Here is a 22,255-nt window from a genome sequence, read left to right on the forward strand (position 1 = left end):
TTCCTGGTCTGTTCCCCCCTCCTCTAGGAAAAAACCTAAATATTTATTATCCCAGAATTTCAAACTGTTTACTTGACTTCTCCCCATTAACAGTTTGCCAAAAAGATCAGAAGGCTCAGTCATTCTCCTGCTCAAAGTCTGCAACGGCAAAACAGCCAGTTCCAGCACAAGAGAACTGGGGCTGTGTGAAACATTCAGCTTCTTACCCACACAGGGAGATTTAGATCACACCTCTCTCTCATAAATACAGTGTCATCACAGAAGCCCGTGTGAAGAAACAGTCAGGAGGGGCCTTACACTTGAGAGTGCCAATTAGATACCTTTCTATAAAGAATTAGTATTTAAGGTATATTTGTCCCTCCCTCCATGCCAAGGCATTTCTTAACAAGCACAATGGAGAAATGCAGATAGACCTTATCTTGCCCACTCCTTTCCATGGCATGGCTGGAGGCTGCCACACTCCTGACACAGGGCTGAAAAACTGCTCAGTTTGGCACTGCAACATAGACCCACCTCTCTGCATCAAGCTACAAATCACCACACAAATGGAAAAAAGTTTCAACCTGAACTTTCAGCAGCCGTGAAGGAAGATGCCAACCTTGCAGTTACTAAGGCAGAGCCGTCCAGATGAGCCACAGCTCACTAAGCAATACTTGTGAACTCAGAGGCCCAATTACAACATGAGCAAAGCTAAGCCACTTACTTTTCACACTGAAGACACCTGCACTAACAAGGGATTACTTTGAGGCTAGGCAATATACTAATTATTCTGTTTATCTCTAATCAAAAAATTGTAGTTTGCCAGCTCAGCAAGGTCAAGGCCTGATTTGTTTCTGTTTCATAGGCCCTTAAGGAGATAGACACGATTTAATTTTCATGGAGTAGGGGAAAGAAAAGGTCGTGCCCTGAATGTAGAATGATGCTGAAAATGATGCTCAGTCTTCAGGAAAATGTGTTCTCACATCTGAATTATTTTCAGAGGCAGACAAGAAAAAGCTGGGGTACTTCACCTGCCAAAAAAAAAGCCAATTGCCTTTATTTGAGAAACAGGTTGTGAAATGAGATATGAAAAAGATCTAAAAAAAAATTTAAAGGCAAAAAGTGCATCAAAGCAAAGATTGAGACTCTGAGATTTCAGCATGTATTTATGGGATACAACCTTTGAAGTGCAGAGGGTTCACAGTTGTATCGACTACAGGCACAGGGAGTACAATAGTGAAAGCTAGAGCTGAAAGCTTAGAGAACTGAAACAGTGGTACCTGTAGGGTCAGGGACAAAAAGAATACCGAGCCTGATCTACCACCTAAACCAGATTTTTCAGGTCCTGCCACTTGAGTTCTTGTTTGAATTAGACTATCTCTTGCTAATGCAACTGTCCTTCAGTCTGTAGCTTTAGTAACTCTACCAAGGCCTAAGCCTGAATTATTTCTTTGATGTCAAGAGACTTAATTGTATTATGAATTACGAAGCCTCTAATTAGTGAATCTTGAACATTTTCTCTTAGAGCTTGACATGACCTATTAGCCAGTTTCTGTTCCCTTTTCTAACTAATTTAGCCTAATCAAGTTATCCTAGGGTTGTGTACAGCAACCCTATGAAATGCTGAATGGAGTTCACAGATCCTTAAGAACACATAAGCCAAAATAACATTACTTTTAAGTACAAAACTCATTTGCAAAGCAGACAGTAATCCTTTCCCTATTCTCTAACAGCATCAGAGGAAGCAGAATTCAATTCCACACCAGTTTGGTGTTTTTCACCCTACTGCAAATTCACAGCTGATGGAATACCAGAGAAGTGAAACGCTGACTTGTCTCAGCCTCAGCTGTCACAAGTGGTATAAAAAATACTTAGAGCACTGTCCCATGCGGCACACTGCTGCCCCACTGCTATCTGCTTCATAAAGAGTAATGAAGATGACAGAAGAATCTCAAATAGTCAAATTAATTTGGCTGAGACTTTAAAAGAAAAATGAATCAGTGCTTGACAAGCACTTTGTACCAATACAGGATGGGTCTTCGTCAGATTGAAGTTTCCTCTTTTTTCTTTCCCTGAAAGTTTATATTACATTGCACATATCAGAAATAATACCTTATTCAGTGTCAGTTTTGGGAGCTATCCAGAGGATGAAACAGTGCTAAGACCTTTGCTGCAGAGTCACAGGAGAGATGTACAGGTCATACCCACATGGCCTGCGGCAAAGACTGAGCTCTGTTTTCTCCCTCACCCACTGACCCCTTTCAGCCAAAAGCAGCTCACAGATGATGCTGCACCAGCCATGGTCCATTATCACCTCTAAACAGACCTCCCCCTGCTAAACTTAGCAACACAGACCACTGTGCTGGACAAGTTCTGGGCAGATAATTACCAATCACCCCAAACTACTCTAACACAAATCTCACAGTGGCAGCTTCTACATTACCACTTAGAGTGATTATGCTAATTAAAACTGCCTTTGCCAAAAGAACAAGGTTCTTTTCAACTATTTTTCCTTTAGTCCTAGCAAGGTCATGTAAAGAAAGCAGGATTTACACTGCATGAGAAACCTGTCATGGCCTACCACTGGCAGTTCCTTAACAAAAAGTTATGCACAAGTTCATTAAATCCATACAAATGGGCCCCTCTGATCGTATCTTAGACATACCAACATGCTACACATTCCACAAAACTTCATCCACTGAATGACCTTGGTGGTCACAGGGAATCACTGAAAATTCAGTCTATGTGGGTCACCATTTCCCCGTTTATTACTTGGGAAATTACATAGAGATTTAAGGTAAGATTCATTTTTACTGGGGGAGACTGCTTATGAATGCAATTTACCTAGAAATATATCCATACTGTGTTGTATTTTGTGGGGTTTGAGACTGGCAGGGAGTTAGGACTGAGGCAGGTGTTGGACAATGTCTAGAAGAAACATGCCTGGACAGCCCTGACTCCCATCTACAAGATCCAAAAGCAACAGCAGCCTCTTTCACAGGCTAAAGTAATGCCAGTAATTCTGCATAAAGCAGAATTGGCATCCATGATGCCAATGTAATAAAAGAGAAATGCTCCATCACTCCCAAAGAAGCTGCAAGCACTTTTGTCTGGGGGGATGAAAACCACGCCTTGCCAGTGCTACAGAATGGCCTTGGGTCAGAGCCAGAGCTGGAAACTGCTGTTGCCACCTTATGGGCCCCTTGCTGAGGGATGTGTGATGCTGCTGGTGTCTGGAAGTACAGAGACTCCAGTCAGCTTAAGACACCACTGAGGAGTCCTGCAGCAGAAATCCTCCAGCAAGGCACTGATATAAATAAATAAAATAAAAATCCCGAAAGCGGGAGCACAGACAGCCACCTGGCATGGTGCACTTCACTGGGATGCAAAACCATCTCCTAAAGAGCAGAGTGTAACATCTTTACCATATAAATACTATCACTGGCCTATCTGGGGAAGAAAGCAAGAATGTTTGAGTAGCATTTTAGGACTGAAAAGCTTCCCTTCAGCACAAACAGAAAGCATAACAGTACTTTCCCTGCATTTCTTATAAGGACGTACAGCAATTTACCCAAGGACTCAACTTGCCTTTCTCACTAAACTGGCCATCAGCAATGCTTGACACTAAGTTCTTCCCGCAAAAATGGGAGAATTTTTCCATGCCAAATGTAACCAAAGACCTGACTGCTTCCATTTTCAGCACCTAAGTAATAAAAAGCACGGAAAGCCAGGAGAGACCACTGTTGCTACAGGAATTTTGCTGTTCAAATGCTTCTTCAAACTGCACTTTCTTTACATTTCATCCAAGCTGCATCTCCAACCAGATCACAAAGCAAAACAATTGCCTATGAAACATCATGAAGCTTAGCAAAAAAATCAATGGCTTGAGTTCAAAATACCTAAAACCCAACTTTAACACAAAATTCCAAATACTCAGTAGTTTTTTAATCCTGCTGTTTAATGCACTAGATATAACAACTTATTTAAAAAAAAAAAAAAAAAAAAAAGCATGAACACATTAAAAGTAACATCTCCAGTCACTTGCCAGACCAGTCAGGGCTGGATCAAAATTCTCAGCTTGCCTTATGGGTTAGATGAATACAAGGCTGCAGTGACTTCAGAAAATTCAGTGCATATCTCTTTTCATGAACACAGGAAGAACACACACACACACACACACACACACACTGGGCTGCCACCTTTAACCCCTTTAGAAAAAGAAAAGCAGAATAAATGCACCTGGAGAGTGAGCACTAGACTGACTTACAGGGCTTACACAAGACTTGAGTGGTGTTTTTTACGGCATTTATCCATTCTACCCAAAACAACTTGCACGTGTGGGGATGCGGGGAAACCATCACACACTATGGCAGTAAGACTGGGCAAGCAGCAATATTTGCATGAAGTAGAGATTTACTGCTATGGTAACACTGGACCCTAAAGCCAGGTCGCACAAAGAGGGAAACACATCAGGAAACAGTTCTTTGAAAACAGAGACCAGAGAGAGAGAGAACCTGGCTGCAGGTAAACATAAAACCCTAAAATAAAGGCCTGTGACTGAATGCATGGAAGCAATGCCGTGTTTTCTGGTAGAACTGAAAATTCTCCAAGAGTTTCTCAAAGGAAATCTCCTCCCCCATCAGAACTCAAGCTCCATAAATGAGAGCAATGCACTTGTAAGTTTATTTGGAAAACAGAAAGCTCAGCATTGCTCAAAATTGAGGCAATACTTTCAGGCCAGCAAAATTCATCTTATATCGTGCCTGTCCATTCAACTAACTATTTTTGCAGCTTTGAAACAACAAAAACTATTAGCAGCTGAAAAACTCTCAACTCAGCATCTATATGGATAACCTGAAGCTCTTTATGGAGTGGTGGAAGGAGAGTGAAGGTTTTCTACCAAAACTGAAATGATGACCCATTTGCAGGGATGCTGTTTTTAAAAAGAATTTCTTTTCAAGGAGAATTGAAGTTATTGGAATATTCATATTATCCACCACCAACCCTGACTCTCTCAATCCAAGCAAGAAGTGAGGGAGAGAGGGACAGTTTGTGAAGCTCAGCAGTTAGTGGGTGAGACACTGGGTACAGTCCTGAGGGACCATTTCTTTTGGTAGTGCACGAAGTTTTTCACATGTTGGTGCTCATTCTGGATTGGCTGTTAGCTGGAGTGAGCTCCCCTTGGCTACCTTCCCTCGGAGGAGACTGCAACAAGACCAAAACACATCCTAGTTAGTGATGCGTAAATATTCTGCAGCCTGCTTCCTGAGAGACAAAATAAAGCACAGGTGAAGTACAGCAGGATGGCAACAGGGAGAGAGCATACCCCCAGGTTCATTAATGATGGTTTTGTATTAACAACTTCTAGAGTTCACAAAAACTTTTTGTAGAAAAGTCAAACCAGAACTTTTAAGCCACTCTTATTTACTACGTACAAGGTGCTGTTGGTCCCAGAAATTGAAGCCAATCTGACATTTAGTAATCATGGGGATTAATATACTATAGAAATTAATACATTTTGTGCAGCTGGCCTATCCTCCCTAAAGGCATCCTTTTCAAACTGCAATCCAGAAGGAATACTCCTAACAATTAATGCTTTTTTTACTTCCTCTGCTGAAAAAATTACTTCAAACAATATTCACTGAGAAGGTAAAATATATGTCTACCAAGGACTGGACCAAAGTTATTCAGAAGTTATTCAGAAGTCACTCAACCATATAAACTTCAAAGGAGATTCTGAGCTGTACAAACAGGTTAATCTCCTGGATAAAAACACTTGTTCCTTATATATTAAGTATTTACTACTGAAAAATTTGTCCAATCAGGAACATGATAGGTTCACTCGCTTCCAGAATCCTCAATTCACCAACTTCACAGTTTTACTTAAAAAAAAAAAAAAAAAAAATCTTAACCCTGCCTTTAAGTCTCTGTTGAGCAAGGCCATACCTTGACATGGATCTGGTTGCGCAGGACTGCAGCTCGCAGGATCATCGCTTTGGCACGGCGCTGAAACTCTTTGCCCATCAGTAAAGACTTCTCAAAAGTTGTGCTGCGCTGATCTACATCTCGAGCATACAGAATCTGTAACCAATACAGAGAAGTGAACGTGGTTTCCTGCTGTGCCAGGGTTCCACAGCAGGAAAACAGCTAAGGCATTACGGAGCCTGAGGTCACACACAGCTCACCCCTACTGAACGCATCAGGCCCAAGAGATGAATGCACCTTCCAAGTGTCTCAGGAATTGAGAGTTTCTAAACTTAGTAAAGCTGTTCAGTCTCTAATCCATGGCTGAAATGCACTCACTTTACTGTGTGAGTCTATTCTGGCATTGATCAGGCCCTCCAAGATCAGCTGAGTGAGTTCATCTTCCAGAGCAGCCACTGTGGTGTTAAAAGCAGTGGCCATCTTGCGCATGTCTGCCGACACATAGGGGCTGAAGTACTAAGAAGAAGAAGAAAATATTCAGTTGCACACTCCACCCTCTAAGAAACTAGGGGAAAAGCAATTGCAAAGAAATGGCCTATCTCCCTGTTTATCCACCTCTGGGATGACAGGAACAATTACCTGGATAAGGGCACGATTTCGAATCTGGGTATAAAGTGTCCTGACATGAGGTGCAAGGTACATATCTAGCAGCAGGTTGTCCTGTGCAAAAAATATACCACATCAGAAGCTGGGAAGCAATCTGGAAAAATATATTATTCCTGTGTTCTGAAACATTTATGCATATATACTTAAACCTTAAGAATATTATGCTACAGCAAGACAATACAATAAAACAAGAATGAATAAAAAATGTTTTAAATGTTTATAATTTATATACTCCTAATTTCCATGCACCACACCAAGAGACACAGAAGAGCTGAACATTTAGTATCTGCTTCTGACAATCACTGCTTCTCACAAAAGGCTAGGCAAAGGGAACTTTTAGGGTCTGCTCTGCACTGCTCTCCTGCAACTCACCTTCATCTCATCCAGCATCTTCAGGCATGAAGCATACTTAGATTCATAAAACTTGAAGATGATGTCACGAACCTGTGGCTCCAGCTCCAGAAACAATTTGAAGGAGCTACAGATAAAGATGGCAGTGATCAGACATTGGAACCTGCCACTTAAATACCCCATAACCTCATCACTCCAAGTCACAAGGTTAAAAACTCTCACTATCATTCGAAGATTCCAAGAATTTACCCTCTAACAGACCAGACAGCCCATTTTCACCAGGGCTGGGAGCCCGGAACACAGAGAGACAGAGCACAGCATCAGAGCTGTGATGAAGGAAGACAAAAGACTTTTGACAAGCCAAGTAGTAGAAGTGTTTGTTCACACAAAACAAAATCATGAATGTGAATAGGTCAAAATCAGGCAAACAAATGCCATACTCTAGTCTGTGCTGGCCAGCTCTGTGTCCCCTTTCAAAGCACAGCCTTCATGAAGTACAGCATGTCACAGACAAATCAGTCAAGCATGCCAATTTCTCTGAGAAACAAGCTATTGTGAGTGTGGTAAATCTTAGGGATGTACACTTTTACTCAGCACACTCCCACTTCACCATCACAGATTTTTAAACATTGGGATCTCACCCTATGTATCAGCCCATAAAAAAGGGTAGCAACCCCTTTTCCACAGCAATTTAAGATTACTGCGTCTGTACATCTAGCTGACAGGAATTCAGGGTCATTGCAATTCAATATATGGCAGTCAATATCCACTTTCTTCCAAGGACCGTAATTCTCTTAACCTTCTGTATGTCATAGTTAGATTACACTCCAAGGTGTACTAATAATTACTCAATTGTTTTAACAATTAACATATACCACAACGAGGGCCACATGAAGGCAAATTATCCTAACAGCTGCCTTTGACAGAGGACTGTGTCCCTTGATTTAATATCTGATATGAAGTACTGATGGAGACAGACAACTGTGCTATGCAGATGCTGGATTTAACCTGGGCAGGAAACTTATACTAAGAAAATTTCAGCTGTGATTAAGCACTGTGTTTTTAGACAGTGAAACAGCACTTAATGCTAAAGTCAAATTAAGGCTCAGTGATTCTTTCTCTCCTGTATGAGAAATACTCCTGCCAGAATCCAATCTTAAACAAAGTCCCATGTTCCAAAAGATGTCCAGTACATACAAACATCACTGAAGGCATCACTCACCTACTGGAGATAACATTTCGTTGCAGTTCTTGACGGTCAAATGTAGCAAGGGCACAGAGCCCACCATACACAGCCACATTGCTGGGAGATAACAGCTACAGAGAGAGGGAGAGACAGAGAGCAAGCTGTCACCGACTACCAAAATGGCGTAAGGATGGCATTGAGTCTTCTACCCCAGGCCCTTCTTTCATGCAGTGACAAGATCAGTCCTTATCAAATGCAGTGGAAGCACTCAGCTTGCTCTCACCCACTGTGTGGGGTGATAGGGCCAGAGCAGTAACACTGCTAAGAGAGCAGACATCAATTTCAGGAGCTTTTGGTTCATTGAGCAACACAGAATTATAAATCTTGCAGATCACTCTTATGTGATCTAGAACAGAACATTCAGAGAAGCCAAGAAGAGAGACTTAAAAAAAAACAAAAACAAACCAACCAACCAGCACAGTTCACAGCACCACCAAACTATACAGGAATGCTGCAAGAATAACTACAATATCTGAATTTTACAACCTAATACTTAGAAGAACTGCATCCCCTCCAAGACCTGCACACAGCTTCCTCTTGGTCCTCACCTCAGGGAAATCACAGTGATCAAATGATGCCAACAAGAAGCACTTTGCTGCTTGTTTGTACTTCCGTGCAGCTAGTTCGGCCAAGCCTAGGAACCAGAAAAAGTTAGTCCTTTTTTTATGACAGTATACAAATTAGGGAAAATCAAAAAATCTAGGGAGTAGGAAAGGCCCCCACATGGTTGCTAGTGCCTTCACTAGTGAAGTAAAACAAGATCCTCAGACTGTATCAAGCATCCTTTGAACTACATTGACTCACACAGGTATCCTCTCTGAAGAAACTCAGAGAGAAGAAAGAGATGGCAAAAACCAGCAGTTCTATCTCACCAGCTTCATTAAATTTTGCATGTCTGATATGGAAATACAAAGTCTGTCAAATATTAGAGAAAAAAAAAAAAAAAAACCAAGAGCCCTAAGGTCAGCTAACAGGTAGAAAGACAGGTAAACCATACAGGAAGTTGAAGGACTCACCTGCTGCACATTTCAGTTTGGTGAGAATTGCTTGTGTCTGGCTATCTCTTTCTCCTCTTTGCTAAAGCATAAAACAAAGCAGTAGTGAGCAAGCAGTATGAAAGCTATTTTGTTTACAACTGTCCCCAGGATATTTCACCCTGATAATTAACTTGCCAGTCTCGATGGCAAGATAACTTAATCTTACTTGTCTTGGGAAATATGGCAAAACTGAGGACAAGAGGTATCCGTTTTTACCATAAGTCAGATTTTGTACATATATATCATGAGAGAAGCCATAAAGGGGAAAAGGAAGAAAGCATTTTACAAATTTGGAAACAGAAAACAAAGAGAAAATTTATGCAAGTTTAAGAGCAGGAGCTTACTTCTGCAATTTCTGGTGTAGACTCAGCCTTGCTTACATAGCTCAGAACATGAGACCAATTCTGGAGGTAGACACTGACCTGTAGAGAGCCAGAAACATTGTGGGGCAGGCACGGATAAATGGCGTTCCTCAGCTAAGCCGCATCACTGCGGACACAAGAGCCAAGTATGGGGGGCAAACTCACAGCAGGTATCACGAAGACACCTTTGCCTGCAAATCCTCCTACCTTGATAACATTGAGACACATGTTGATGACATGCTTAGCACTGGTGCAGTAATCACGGGCTCGCGAGTAACACTTGAGAGCATTGCTGAGGTCTCCACAGTCCAGGTAATGATCACCCAAATCATCGTGGCCTCTCCTGGAGGATGGGAATTAAAACAGCAATGAACTGTATGCTCGGAAAGGGACAAAGGCAGTTTGTTCTAAACAAACTGACCTAAGGGCACATCCCATGTTACGTACATGGAGGAACAAAATGCTCTTCCTTGCTCTAGCAGAGCCTTTTGCATCTCACCTGATACTCTCCTTGATGGAGTTCCCTTTGTAATTTTTCAGATCTGTATCAAGTTTCTCCAGTTTAAGAAGAGCTTTTTTGCGTGTAGCTTCAACCCAAGCTGTGTCTAAAGGAGGGGGTTCAATTCCACTGTCAGGGACAGCATCAGGTGTATTTTGCAGTTCTCTGAAAGAAAAGTATTTGAATGAGGCTATTAGGCTAAATAGGTTTCAAAACAGAAATCTGCTAAGTGCCTGGCAATGCTACACTAACAAACAGTACTGCATACACAAAATAGACCAAAGAGAAAATAAGGGTAGTGGGGGAAAAGAAACATATTGCTAAAATGTCCAGTGCAAACAGTAACACAAGCATCACAGATGTTTACAAATACTTCACAAAATTATCCTAATGATCTTAGGATGAACATACTATCACACACATGGTAAAGACTCCCCATGCAAAACAGACAAGAAATCATGAAAAAAGCATAGCAACATAAATAATGCAAAGATGGGAAGCGTGGATGGATAAATGAGATATTGAAGGTTATCCTTAACATCAAGGCCATTTTGAGAGTGGGAGGGAGAAAGGAAACAATAAACCAAATAAGGCAAAGTTAGATTAGGTATTAACTTATGAAAAAAAAAGCATCTAGAACATGTCTCCATAATCTATCTCATGAACACAAATTATTCATTAATATTTGAGGCAGTTGCAAGGACTAAACTCACCTCAATATCTACCAGCAGCTTTTTAAAGCGCAAAGATTTCAGAATGAGATAACACCTTCTGTGCTCTATCTTTTAAAAAAAGCATGAACACACATTTCGCTGCTATTAAATTCTAAAGGCAAAGACAATTCGCATAAGGTACGTGCTGGTATTACATGCAAAGTCCTCCACTGCAGCACATCACTCTTAACTCCGTCAGGAAAGCTCCCCAGGTTCCCATGGCCTCTAAGTACCTCGTGGCCTCAGACAGCTTTCTGTGGATTTCTTCATACACATCAACATTAAAAGTTCTCTGGACAAATGACAGAGCCATCTTGAGAGCTTCCACCCGCAGCTGTGGGCAGTGATCAGCGATGAACTGCAGCCGCTCTATTCGCATCAGCCCACTGTAGCTGGACGCATACTGCTCCAAATCCTGCCAACAAAACCTGGCCTCAGAAGGTGAAAATGGACACACACTGCATCAGCCTACTCTACTGTGACCTGCACAGCTTTTCCTGCAGACCTGACCCCCTCATGGAGAGAAAAAAAAAAAATCAGTAAGATTAGTCCATGTCTGCTTTTTTCAAACGTAAGTAATTTCCTCAGAAATATGCTCTACATTACAATTTACCTTTTTAAAATTTCAGTTATGATGCTTTTGTGGTTAAGACTAACCAGCTTTAAGATTTTTCAGAAGAGTCTTTTTCAAAAATCTTAAAGGAAGAGACCATAGGCAAGAAATGTACCCACAGCCCTCAGCAGCACGTACCAGCGTGGGGTTCTCCACCACATAGTTGATATCAGGTGAATTTTGCTGATCTTCTTGTGGATCTACGTCAATCTGCATGGGCTCCACTGCACCCTAAAAGAGCAAAATGAGGTCAAAAGCAGCTTATTACATTTGAGCAGGAAATAACTATGTTATTCAATCTATTAAGGACTTGCTTAAATATGTGATAAATTTTAAAAATGAAAAAGCACTCTTCAGTCTTTTGACATGCTCAGGATTTTTCTCTAGCAGCACCACCAGTCAGCACGATGCTTGGTCTAGTGCAAGCAGCAGCATGGCTTAGCATTCACACAGAGCAGCTTATTTGGGTAGGTAAATTATCAAATGAAAAAATTAAGGGATCAATAAATCTGATTCTACAAAGTATCTGAGGTATGCATATGCATTCCATTTCTCTTCTTTGAGCAAGAACAGATGTTAACACTCAGATCAAGAAGCTCCAAAAGGCAAAATGTACCAAAAAACTCACCACAACCTTTCAAAATTGCTTTAATGCTTAGAAATAATATTTCGGGGGGGAAGAGGCAAAAACTGTTACACTTCTTAGAAGTATTAAAAACCATAAAGAACAGAAAGCCAAAAGACAATTTCAGAGTTTCCAACAGAGCAAGGAACAATTTGACTGTACTGCAGGGATCTGCCATTAGTCAAACTATCTTACTATAGTTTTCTAGTTCAATTGCTCAGATAGAGCCTCTTTTGAAAAAACAACAGAATTTTATTCTCCCAGTATATCCTGCACTGCTTTGAGCCATAAGGACTCACATCAATGCAGTGACTTCAGCACAGCTGCATTGCTACAGCCCCTGCATGTAGCCAAGTAAGACCAGCTTGCTATCCCACTCCACAAACTAACTGCTCTGCTGGCACAAAATTCGTTGTCTCCTCCTAGTCCAAGTGTGCTGAACAGTCCTCCTAGGAATTACTGTGAGGAAATAAAGTGAGAAAAACTTAGCAGACTGTCTTCTTAAAAAAATGCTGATTTTGTGCACATAGTATATAAGCTTGATTTGGTGTAAATTGCAAAAGTGGATTTCACAAAAGACAGACATGCCAACAATCTTACCCCCATACACATCTGATTATTTCCATATTTTTACTGATTTTACTATCTGTTAAGAAATCAAAGATTGAGGGTGTTTTTGGACTGGGTTGTTTGTTTGTTTGGTTGGGTTTTTTTGTAAGAAGGAACAGGGCAGATCCAGATTTCCTGTCTCTAAAAATTACACTCACCCACAGTCTGGAGGTCTTACTCTTTCACAAACTGATACATATCAAACACATGTCTCACCACAGAAATCTCCCAAAATTTGAAGTAAAAGCAAGTGAAGCATAAAAACATTTGTTTCCTAGTTTACTAACCTTTCCACGAAGGAAAGGGAGGGAGGGAGGGCGCAGAGGAAATTTTGATTGTCTAGATCACCCCTCAGGCAAACTGTGCATAAAAATAGGTAATTCACCATATGCTGAGACCATTACTTTCCCCACTTTTATCTACCTTCTATCTTGTCTTATATCACAAACACTAAGTGCCACAGTTAGCTTGTTTAGGCTGCACTTGCCTACCATAGTAAAAACTCAATTACAGACTCCTTAGAAAACAGCACTACAAAGGTAACTGGAACTCCAGCTGGTGGAACAGAACAATTTGTGTCCTGCTACGCTGAGAGTCTGCACTCTGCACTTCTCACTTCACTCCCAGACAAGGAAAAACACAAGTGGGCTGAAAGCCCCAGTAGGACAAGCCAACTCAAACATTTTCAAGCTCTTTATTTTGAAAGAAAGATGCAAGGTCGACTTAAAAACTACTCACAGAGTGAATAATAAACAGCCACTCCCCAAGATTTCCTGAGCCCCAAGGAGTACTCTGCTGAGGGTACCTCACCAGGCCTCACACGAGCAGATATGCTGGTGCCTCTCCTGCTGTACTCGGCAGAATAGGTGTGATCTGTTGCTGGGCGGGGTGCAGTACAGATCTGTCACTTACGAATGAGCTGAGGTGGATGCTGAACTGTCCCTCGTCCTCTCCTCTCTGCCCAAAGCCCCGTGCCCCGACACATATATGTTACTGCTAAAACTTGCAAAGGACAGCCTGCGCAGGTACCTGGTGTCACCGACCCGCTCGGCGCTCCTGGGGCTCTCCCTGCACTACAGACCCTCAGCTCCTTCTCACTAGGCCACCTCACCGTACTCTCCACCACCAGTCCAGCCCTGACCACAGCACGTACAACCCGGAGATCAAACACGGGGCCACCGCAAACACGGGGACGCCGCGGGTGCCGGAGGATGCTCGGGGGAGCATTGCTCCTCAAGAACGGCGGCGGAGGCGACACAGACGCGACGGAAGGGTGAGCGAGGGCCCAAGGCCAGCCGATAGCCGCTCCCTTCCCGTGGAGCGCAAGGCCGCACTGCGCCCCCGGAGGCCGCGGTTGAGCAAGGGTCTCAGACCCCGCGTGGGAGGGACGCGGAGAGCGGCGGAGCGCGGCAAGGCCCGAGGGGCCGGGCCGACGGGACACAGCCGCCCCATACCTGCAGGTTAAAGACCTGGACGGGCAGCGGCATCCTCCCCTCACGCCGCCGCTTCCGGCCGTCCGCCCCTCCCGCTCCGCTTCCGTTTCCGGGCCGCGCGTCGCGGCGAGGCCGCGGCCGACAGGTGAAGCTCTTAAAGGGGCCGCGGCCCCGCTCGGCCCCGCGGCGGCGGCGGCGGCGCGACAAGCTCCGGGCGCTCCCTCCGCGGGGCCGCCGCCACCTCCCGGACTGCGGGGCCATGAGGTGGCCGCACCCTGCGGCGGGGGCCCGCGGGGCTGCAGCATGAGTGGTTCTTGCCTAGGGCTGCGTAGGGCCGGGGTTCTGCTGTCCCTGGGCGCCGCCGCCCTCCTGCTGCTGCTGCTGCCGCGGGGGCAGCGTCCTGCCGCGCCCCGCCCGCCGCCCGCCGCCGGGCCCAGCGCGCCCCCGCCGCACCGCGCGGGCCCCGCCGGAGCGCCGGACGGCGGGCCCGGGGCCGGCGGCCTCGCGGGGAGCGCGCAGTTTGCGCGGAGGGGCCGCCAAGGGACTGCCGGCAGCGCGGCCAGGGAGAGCCTCGAGCTGAAGGACATCTTCATTGCCGTGAAGACCACGAGGAAATATCATAAGAGCCGCCTGGACTTGCTCCTCCAAACGTGGATCTCCCAGGCGAGGGGACAGGTGAGAGACTTCGCCAGCGGGCTGGGCCAGCCTGGAGCCCGGGCCTACGCTCTCCAGGACATACTGCGCTCCCACGGAGATTTTCTCTCTTTTGTTAAAAGAGGCTTTCTTTGTAAGACTGTGGAAAGTCGTTTTATATAAACGCTTGGTGTGAGCATACTTCCAAAAGGGTTCGTTGCTGATAAGGGAAGTCACCTGCAATATGGGATCGGTAGTCCGAGCTGACATAGTTTGCTGATTTTTGTATGACTGTAAAAAGTGCTTTCATGATACTGAAAGATTCCTGGTAATGATGCATCTAAGCTGATCTTTTGGACTAAGTACTTAAGTTTTTCCGTAGAACATAAAGTTTGTTCCCTTGTTTCAGAATTTTGGTCAGTTCAAGTATATTAGTGGGATTTTATCCAACAACTGGAACAAGACTGCTCCCACTTCCCATCCTGACTTGTATTCTTTCTTCTTTACCTGCTTGGCAGCTGTGGATGATTCCTAGTCAGAGAGAGGAGGTAGTATCAAAAAATACCAAAATCCTTTCTGTCTGGAAATCAGTTGTCTGTACTGTGAGACAAGGAGGGTAAAATACAGCCTGCTTTATTAAAATGACATTCTTCTGGTCTGTAATGAAAAAATGTAACTAATAAGGCAGGGGTTGAAGTTGGTGGGGGAGTTTCTGCACCCCTACTCCTTCCCCCTTTCCAGTGGCTACTGTGAAGCAAACTACGAAGAGAGACAAAACATTCTGACTTCTAACTGAAACTGAGCAAATTTAAAATTAGAATCTGAAGTTCTTAAATGTGGACACTTGGTTTTTGTCTCCCGCAGACGTTTATATTCACGGACTGGGAGGATCGGGAGCTACGCCTGAAAGCAGGTGAGCTGTGTGGCAGCATAGGTGCATGCTGTCTATTATAACTGAGCTTTGTTTCTTTCATGCTCTCTATAGAAGTCCTTATTTCGTGCTGTACAACTAGGGAAGTTAAGATGGAGAAAACAGAAAATTTCTCTCTAATTGCCACCTGGACAAGATGCCTGGAACTTCCAGAATACTGGGTTCACTTTAGCACCCCTTTTCTTCTTGTTAGTAAACTTAGGCTTATGTGGTCTTAAGTCATAGTAGGTATTTCTTTCGCACACATCCCATGACACTGCTTATATACCCTCGCTTGTTTTAATGCAGTCACACAATTTCATGACACTGCAGCTTACATGCCAGATGGGTAACCTGTGAGCCCTGCCTGTCCTTCAGCTTCTTCTCCGTGTGTGCACCATGTGCACCTCAGATGTACAGTATTGGTGCCAAATGTGCACTTCTTTTGTAGTCTTTTTTGACTGCACATGCTCCTCAGATCTGAAAAGGCTGATCTTTATTCTTCCAGGAGATCATATGATCAACACCAACTGTTCCGCTGTCCATACCCGGCAAGCTCTCTGCTGCAAGATGTCTGTGGAATATGATAAATTCCTGGAATCTGGGCAAAAGTAAGTGAAACACATTGTTCCGATTGACTTTGTTTCTTCCAGTTCTGTGCTTACGGGAAACTTGAGTAACCATCTCTGTTCCAGTAAGGAATGTAATATTAGCTAAAATGTAGGGATGAGTGCAGGAAAGGGAGCACAGCATGAAGCCATGTTTATAAACAAGCATCATCTGAAAGGTGAAAAGGATTATGATCTAAGGAGGTTATTCATTTCAGCCTCTTTGCAGACTTAGCATCTGTGGGTGCTTTCATCTTTCCTATTCTGTAATTTGGGACAATAAGAAATACTTTCTGCTCCAAGCCTGAAAGACTATAACTCAGTTGTAAACTCATTTCTTTTTCCTTATAACTTCTTGCTTTGTTTTGTTTGAAGATGGTTTTGCCATGTGGATGACGACAACTATGTGAACCCTCGGACTCTCCTGCATCTCCTGTCTGCCTTCTCACACAGCCAGGATGTGTATGTGGGGCGACCGAGCCTCGACCATCCCATCGAAGCAGCTGACCATGTCCAAAGTGATGGATCAGTAAGCAAACTTTTTCAGTTTGTCCGAGAGACATTCCAATCCTTTAAGTCTTTAAAACCATGACAATTCATAGGACTTCCCCATAAACCCCCATAAACCCAAGTGATTTAATCTGCAGGAAATGAACCTCATTTTCAGAGGCAGGATCTGGGTTAAATGCACCTTCAGTCTGATGTTGCATGCATATGTATGCACACTGGAGGTTGTCTCCTGGATGGCTGGCTGTTTCTGTTCCTTTACTCACGTATGCTGTGAGTAAAGGAACAGAAACTCACACTGAGTTTAGCAGGGCCTCCCCACTTTGACTCTTCCTTTAGTGGCTTTGGGGGCAGTGTTCCTTATTTTAGGACTTGGGAGTTTGGGTGGGAGTTTAAGGGGGTTTTTTATTTGTTTTGAGTGCAGTATCACACACGTTATCATCTTGAACCAACTTCACAAAGGTGACAAAAGCTTTCTGGATAGATAAAGCATTTCCAATATAAAGTGCTTACTAGGTTTCCAAGAACCGGAAGAAAACATATTTCAATCACAAGATACGTGTGCTAAGGAGAAAATCCTAACCAGGTCGCTTGCGTTGGCAGATCTGTTTAAAGATATATCAATGCACTGGCCAGAACATCATAAAAAGTTATAAAGCATCTTGTTAGGGAAGACTGCACAACAAAATAGTCTCCTTGGACATAGAGCCAATATATATATGGACCACCTTTGACATCCTCAGTAACACTGAGCTGGCTATGACCCTTACTTAAAATGAATAGGGGACAGATGTAATTGTGTGTAAGTGGGACTATTCTTTTCCATTTCATGTGTGCTACCTCCCTTATGCTAATTTGATGGTTGACCTGCTGTCTGTTTCAAGATAGTTTCATTTGAGAGAAAAGCTAGCTGCTTTCAGCAGCCTAAGCTAATAGGGATTCATCTGTAGGCTTGTTCTGACTCAGATGTAATATGTGATATCAAATAGAACCTTGAGTTCTCTTCCCTGCCCAGCCAAATGCAAAAAGCTGAGTATCAGTAACTGCTGTGTGTTTTTTCTTTTTGCTCTTCAGAAGACAACCGTGAAATTCTGGTTTGCCACAGGTGGAGCTGGGTTCTGTATCAGCCGAGGTCTTGCCCTGAAGATGAGTCCCTGGGCCAGGTAAGCATTGTTCCTAGCTGAGCTCCACCAATACATGTCTGGGAGGTTTTAAAACATATTTTGGCTTGTCTCCTATGCTCTCTGTCACAGCCTGGGCAATTTCATTAGTACTGCAGAAAGAGTACGTCTTCCTGACGACTGCACCATTGGCTACATCATTGAAGGGCTGCTGGAGGTAAAGCTGCTGCACAGCCCATTGTTCCATTCCCATCTGGAAAACCTGCAGAGACTGCAAGGAGAGTCTGTGCTGCAGCAGGTAGGGCTATGCTTCATGTCCTGTTCTTACAGTTATACCTCAGTCTGATCAGAAAGAACAGACTGTGTAGATTTAGCACTCTTCAGCAAAGAAGGCTATCTGCAGACTCACTTGGAGCAGTTTCACTTTAGCCAACTAGGTCATATAGCTGTCCCCTTCTTTGGGGACACATTCTGCTACATGAAGCCCAGGTAGGGTGTACCCCATCTCCTCCTAAACCCTGAATTTTTGCCTGTAGCTGTAGCAGAAAGTGTAAAAGTTTGCTAAATAGTGTTTCTGGTTTTGCCTAACCGAGTTTCAGTCTTAATTCATGCTGTTCAGAAAGCTATATAAGTACTTGACATAATTAAATGTTTGATCATTTTAAAGAACAATTTGCATGTATTTCAAGAAACTTAAAGTTGCTTCTGAAAAATCAATTTGCTTTTTAGTTGCTGGGTTACATTTTACCTCCCTGGCAGCAGATGGAGCCACAAGGCCATCCAGCAGTGTTGGCTGCATCACGCTGCTTGGCACCCTAAGTAAACAGGAGTGTGGTTTTGCCCCTGCATGCTGGGTGGTTATATTTTTCTGGCAATTGTATTAGGCAGCAGAAATGTGTGCCTGGGGCCAAATTCCACCGTGATGTCACCTTCCTTTATGTTAGTGAATTTGACTGTAGCAACTGACCATTGTTTCACTGGTCATCATTGGTTCCATGAGACGAAGACAGCTAACCCAAAAACCAGGAAATGTACAATTATAAAGAAAATGTACATCTTCTTGTACCTGACACCTGAAAAATTCTTAATGCAGTGCTTGTGTGGAGGAGCCCAGGGTTCCAAAGATCTAAATTTTGTTTCAGATTTGAAACATGACAATCCTTTCCATGCTACTTAATATGCAAATATTTATATTTTCCCCCGTGCTAAAATACTGCTATTGCAGACTTCAGGCAATGTCTGGTAAGGATGAATGTGTTATTTAGTGAAGGTACAAATAGTAGCAGAATTCATGTCCTTACAAAGCTTACAGTTGAAACTCATCTTGTCCTTCAGGGCAATGCACCTTTCAGATCTTCTGTGTATTCTCCCATGTTGCCCTTAGTGCTGTTCAGCGCCAGTGTTGCTTGCGTCAGAACTAACCACTGTCCTCCAGATGTGATCCATGTTCAGATTAGATAGCATCTTTGGAGACTTTCTTGGTACCTCATTAATAACCCTGCTATCTCCACTCTGGTTTTCTGCATTAGTGTTCCAAGTTATGAATACTTACTTGTTTTTACAGGTAACCCTGAGTTACGGTGACCCTGAGAACAAACACAATGTCGTGAGTGTGGGAGGAGTGTTTGGCCTTCAGCAAGATCCAACCCGGTTAGTGTCCACTTCCAAAACAAGATCTCCCTACCTTGTTCATGTTTGTCATCTGCAAGATGATCAGACCCGCTGATGGCCTTATTTTGTCATGTCAGCTCGTTACTGTGCCAAAAGCAGGTAGACCCACCCCCTGCTCCATCAGCCTGCTGCACATTCAATGCTAGTATGTTCCATGTGTGGAGAATACCAATCTAATGCTGTCTTTTTTTTTTTTTTTTTTAATATAGATTTAAATCTGTCCATTGTCTGCTTTATCCTGACACTATTTGGTGCCCTGCTAAGAAGATGTCATAATTCTTGACGAGCCACTGACACCTGTGTCTTAGCTAGTTAGCATAAGGCAGGAGTTGCAGAGTTTTTTGGTGGTTTTAGTCTTCTGGGAGACAGCCAGTGGTATCTACAAAGGAGGTAGACAGACTCTCTTTTGAAAAGCAACAAGGTATGGTTTGTTCAGCTGCAGTCTGGGACATTCCAAGAAGAATCTTTGTTCTTTTGTCTAGTGGCTCTTCATAAGATGACCACAGTCCTGTGTGTATGAGTCACTTTATACTTTCATCTGATGTCGTGAACCTGTGCTTGGGCTTGGGCACATCTGAGGCAAATGCAGTACTGGGAGTGAGAGTGTTTTTACTGCCCTTAGGGGTTACTAGAAGCCACTGTTGAAGCTGGAGTGCTAGAGCAGACTGTAGTCCCCATGGTGACAAGAGAGGGGAAGTTTTCACTCATCTTTCTTGGGAACAGAATTACTTAAGAGCTTCTGTGGCCTGACAGATTTAAACTGCAGCTGGCTAGAATACAGAAATCCTGGAATCACTAGGGTAAACAAGGCTGAAAGCCTTTGTCATGAGAAAACCCTGTGTGAGGATAAGCTTACTCAAGACTAGATGAGTTGCTTACAATGTACATTCTCCCCTGTCATCCATGTGTGCCTCCTGTGGAGGTAATTCTCAGACCTGGCTCACATGCAACTGAATTGCAATGGTTGATGATTATGATCTATTCCCTTGATATTTGATATTGAAAAAATATTTGTCTGACAAGATGTTAATTGTTCCTCCCGCTTGGCTGGTAGTTGGTCACATGAGCTGGAGAAGCTTGTGCTGGTGAAACACGCCCTGTTTCTGAAACAGTGTGAGGGGAGAAATACTAGATAGCTGCAATTCATGGAGGAGAGTTTTGATGGTATCATTTGAGGACCTTTAATTGTATGACCATGGTTACTCCAGCTTCTTCAGATTATCTTTTAATTACCATAAAGCCAAGATCAGTGCTTGTTTTTACTCTTTACTATTTCAACAAGCAATTCATGCAGTCACTAAAAGAAGACTGCACATTTACAAGCAGAAGTTCAGTGCTCTAGCAGTATCATCTGCTGCTGCTTTTTAAAGAAAGTAAACTTAATTTTTAAAATGGAAGGAATGGGGCTCCATATCTTTACTTTTTTGTTAGCCCAGACTTTGGCCATGTGCAAACCCTACCTGACCTGAAGAACACCTTACAAAAATATACCTTTGCAAAATCACTGTTTACTCTTACAAAAAATACTTGCTAGTTTAGTGCTAGAGTTTGAGGCCAAATTAAGGGAAGAATAATAGAATGCCATTGTATGATCTGGAGCTGTGATTCTTGGCTTGACTGTGGATCTAGCAGAGGTTTCAGGTTTCTAAATGGCTGCACTCAGCTGTACTGTGGGGTTCACCTAGGTATTTAACTTCCTGGCAAATGCCTGTAGTGTATTCAAGTGTGCCACTTAGCACAGGGGTCAGCTTCCTCAAATATACCATGTTCCTTGCATTTTAACAAACCTTTCAGTGTTTACCTCAGTACATTGTCCTCTTTGCATGATTTTAGGTAGTTCTACTGAGGAGCAAACAAGCTGACTGCTGCTTACTACAGTCCTGCAGCTCATTCTTGTCAGATGTACTAAGGTACACATGAGGTATGGAAATGAGAAAACTGCAGCAAGCTGGAGCAAAGCCCAGCTAGCACACTGGCTCTTCCATAATGGGCTGTCAGTGTTACAGCTGCGCCTGTCACAGAACACAGAGGAGGATTTGTGGCATAGTAGGTTCTACCTCTTTATTAGATCTTCTGCTGACTAGAATTGAGGCATCCTGTGGTCTAATTATTTTGTCACCTCCAGAACTGGAGATTCTGGGTATCCATATATTTTTTTAAATTTGGTTTTAAAGTCCTGTGGCAGAAACCTGTGAAACTTCATGAGCTTCTGCAGTGATTTTGTCTTCAAGCACTGCTTCTGGACTCTTCTCTTGGAAATCTTCCCCTTTCACTGGAAGCACCCTTTTGTAAGATGAAGAGACCAAGCAAGGACTGGGCAGCAATCGTGGCAAACTGCAGTTAAAAAACCCCACAACGCTTTATATTGATGGCAGCAAAACTAAATGCCAGAAGTTTCACACTGTGGTCACTGGTCACACTAGGTATGCCAAAGAGGCAAGTGCCCTTAAAGCTGGGAGGGTGTTTATGGAACTTAAAAAGGACCATGTTCTCCTGCAGGGCAACAGAAAACTGTTCAGTGTGTTCAGGCTCGTTCCAAGGTTTCTTGGGTTGAGAATGCAGTAAGCTGTGTGGATCTATCAGGCTGCAGCTTTTTTATCAAACTACTTTTTCATACATAAAGTGATTCTATAAAATAAATATTTAAATATGTCAAAGGCTGTGTTTTGTCATATTTCTTCACATGTGTTCTGTATCAAAAATGGATCATAAACCTGCTACTCCAGAAAAGTATGCCCCCCTGTCAG

At 43.3% G+C, this 22,255-nt stretch overlaps 2 protein-coding genes across 3 annotated transcripts; one reads left to right on the forward strand and one right to left on the reverse strand.

Annotated features, from left to right (window-relative positions):
* Positions 1-1,118: 1,118 nt before the first annotated feature.
* On the reverse strand, positions 1,119-14,319 carry GPS1 (G protein pathway suppressor 1). 2 transcript variants are annotated; one of them, XM_009094270.4, is made up of 14 exons: positions 14,080-14,319; positions 11,530-11,622; positions 11,012-11,193; positions 10,066-10,230; positions 9,774-9,909; positions 9,549-9,626; positions 9,184-9,244; positions 8,716-8,801; positions 8,144-8,238; positions 6,943-7,048; positions 6,544-6,624; positions 6,283-6,420; positions 5,926-6,060; positions 1,119-5,184 (listed from the first exon to the last, which is right to left on the reverse strand). In XM_009094270.4, the coding sequence occupies exons 1-14, from the start codon at positions 14,317-14,319 to the stop codon at positions 5,110-5,112; spliced, it is 1,671 nt and encodes a 556-aa protein (XP_009092518.3). In that variant the 3' UTR covers positions 1,119-5,109. The 2 variants fall into 2 exon arrangements, with proteins under 2 accessions (XP_009092518.3, XP_050837123.1); XM_050981166.1 differs by lacking the exon at positions 6,283-6,420.
* A 42-nt stretch (positions 14,320-14,361) lies between these two features.
* RFNG (RFNG O-fucosylpeptide 3-beta-N-acetylglucosaminyltransferase) lies at positions 14,362-22,165 on the forward strand. The gene is made up of 8 exons (XM_009094509.3): positions 14,362-14,733; positions 15,556-15,604; positions 16,110-16,212; positions 16,585-16,738; positions 17,791-17,879; positions 17,970-18,135; positions 19,402-19,487; positions 19,718-22,165. The coding sequence occupies exons 1-8, from the start codon at positions 14,362-14,364 to the stop codon at positions 19,782-19,784; spliced, it is 1,086 nt and encodes a 361-aa protein (XP_009092757.2). The 3' UTR covers positions 19,785-22,165.
* Positions 22,166-22,255: the final 90 nt, after the last annotated feature.

Source organism: Serinus canaria, chromosome 18, assembly GCF_022539315.1.
Source record: "Serinus canaria isolate serCan28SL12 chromosome 18, serCan2020, whole genome shotgun sequence".
NCBI lineage: Eukaryota > Metazoa > Chordata > Aves > Passeriformes > Fringillidae > Serinus > Serinus canaria.

Excerpts from the sequence above, each read along its gene's own strand:
- GPS1 (XM_009094270.4), bottom strand. The coding sequence starts at position 14,319 with ATGGCCCCGCAGTCCGGGAGGTGGCGGCGGCCCCGCGGAGGGAGCGCC. Across the intron at positions 6,625-6,942 it reads AGATGCTGGATGAGATGAAG|GACAACCTGCTGCTAGATAT; the intron begins GTGAGTTGCAGG and ends TTTTTTGCACAG. Across the intron at positions 6,421-6,543 it reads GAAATCGTGCCCTTATCCAG|TACTTCAGCCCCTATGTGTC; the intron begins GTAATTGTTCCT and ends TCTTCTTCTTAG.
- RFNG (XM_009094509.3), top strand. The coding sequence starts at position 14,362 with ATGAGTGGTTCTTGCCTAGGGCTGCGTAGGGCCGGGGTTCTGCTGTCC. Across the intron at positions 16,739-17,790 it reads ATGTCCAAAGTGATGGATCA|AAGACAACCGTGAAATTCTG; the intron begins GTAAGCAAACTT and ends TTTGCTCTTCAG. Across the intron at positions 18,136-19,401 it reads GAGAGTCTGTGCTGCAGCAG|GTAACCCTGAGTTACGGTGA; the intron begins GTAGGGCTATGC and ends TTGTTTTTACAG.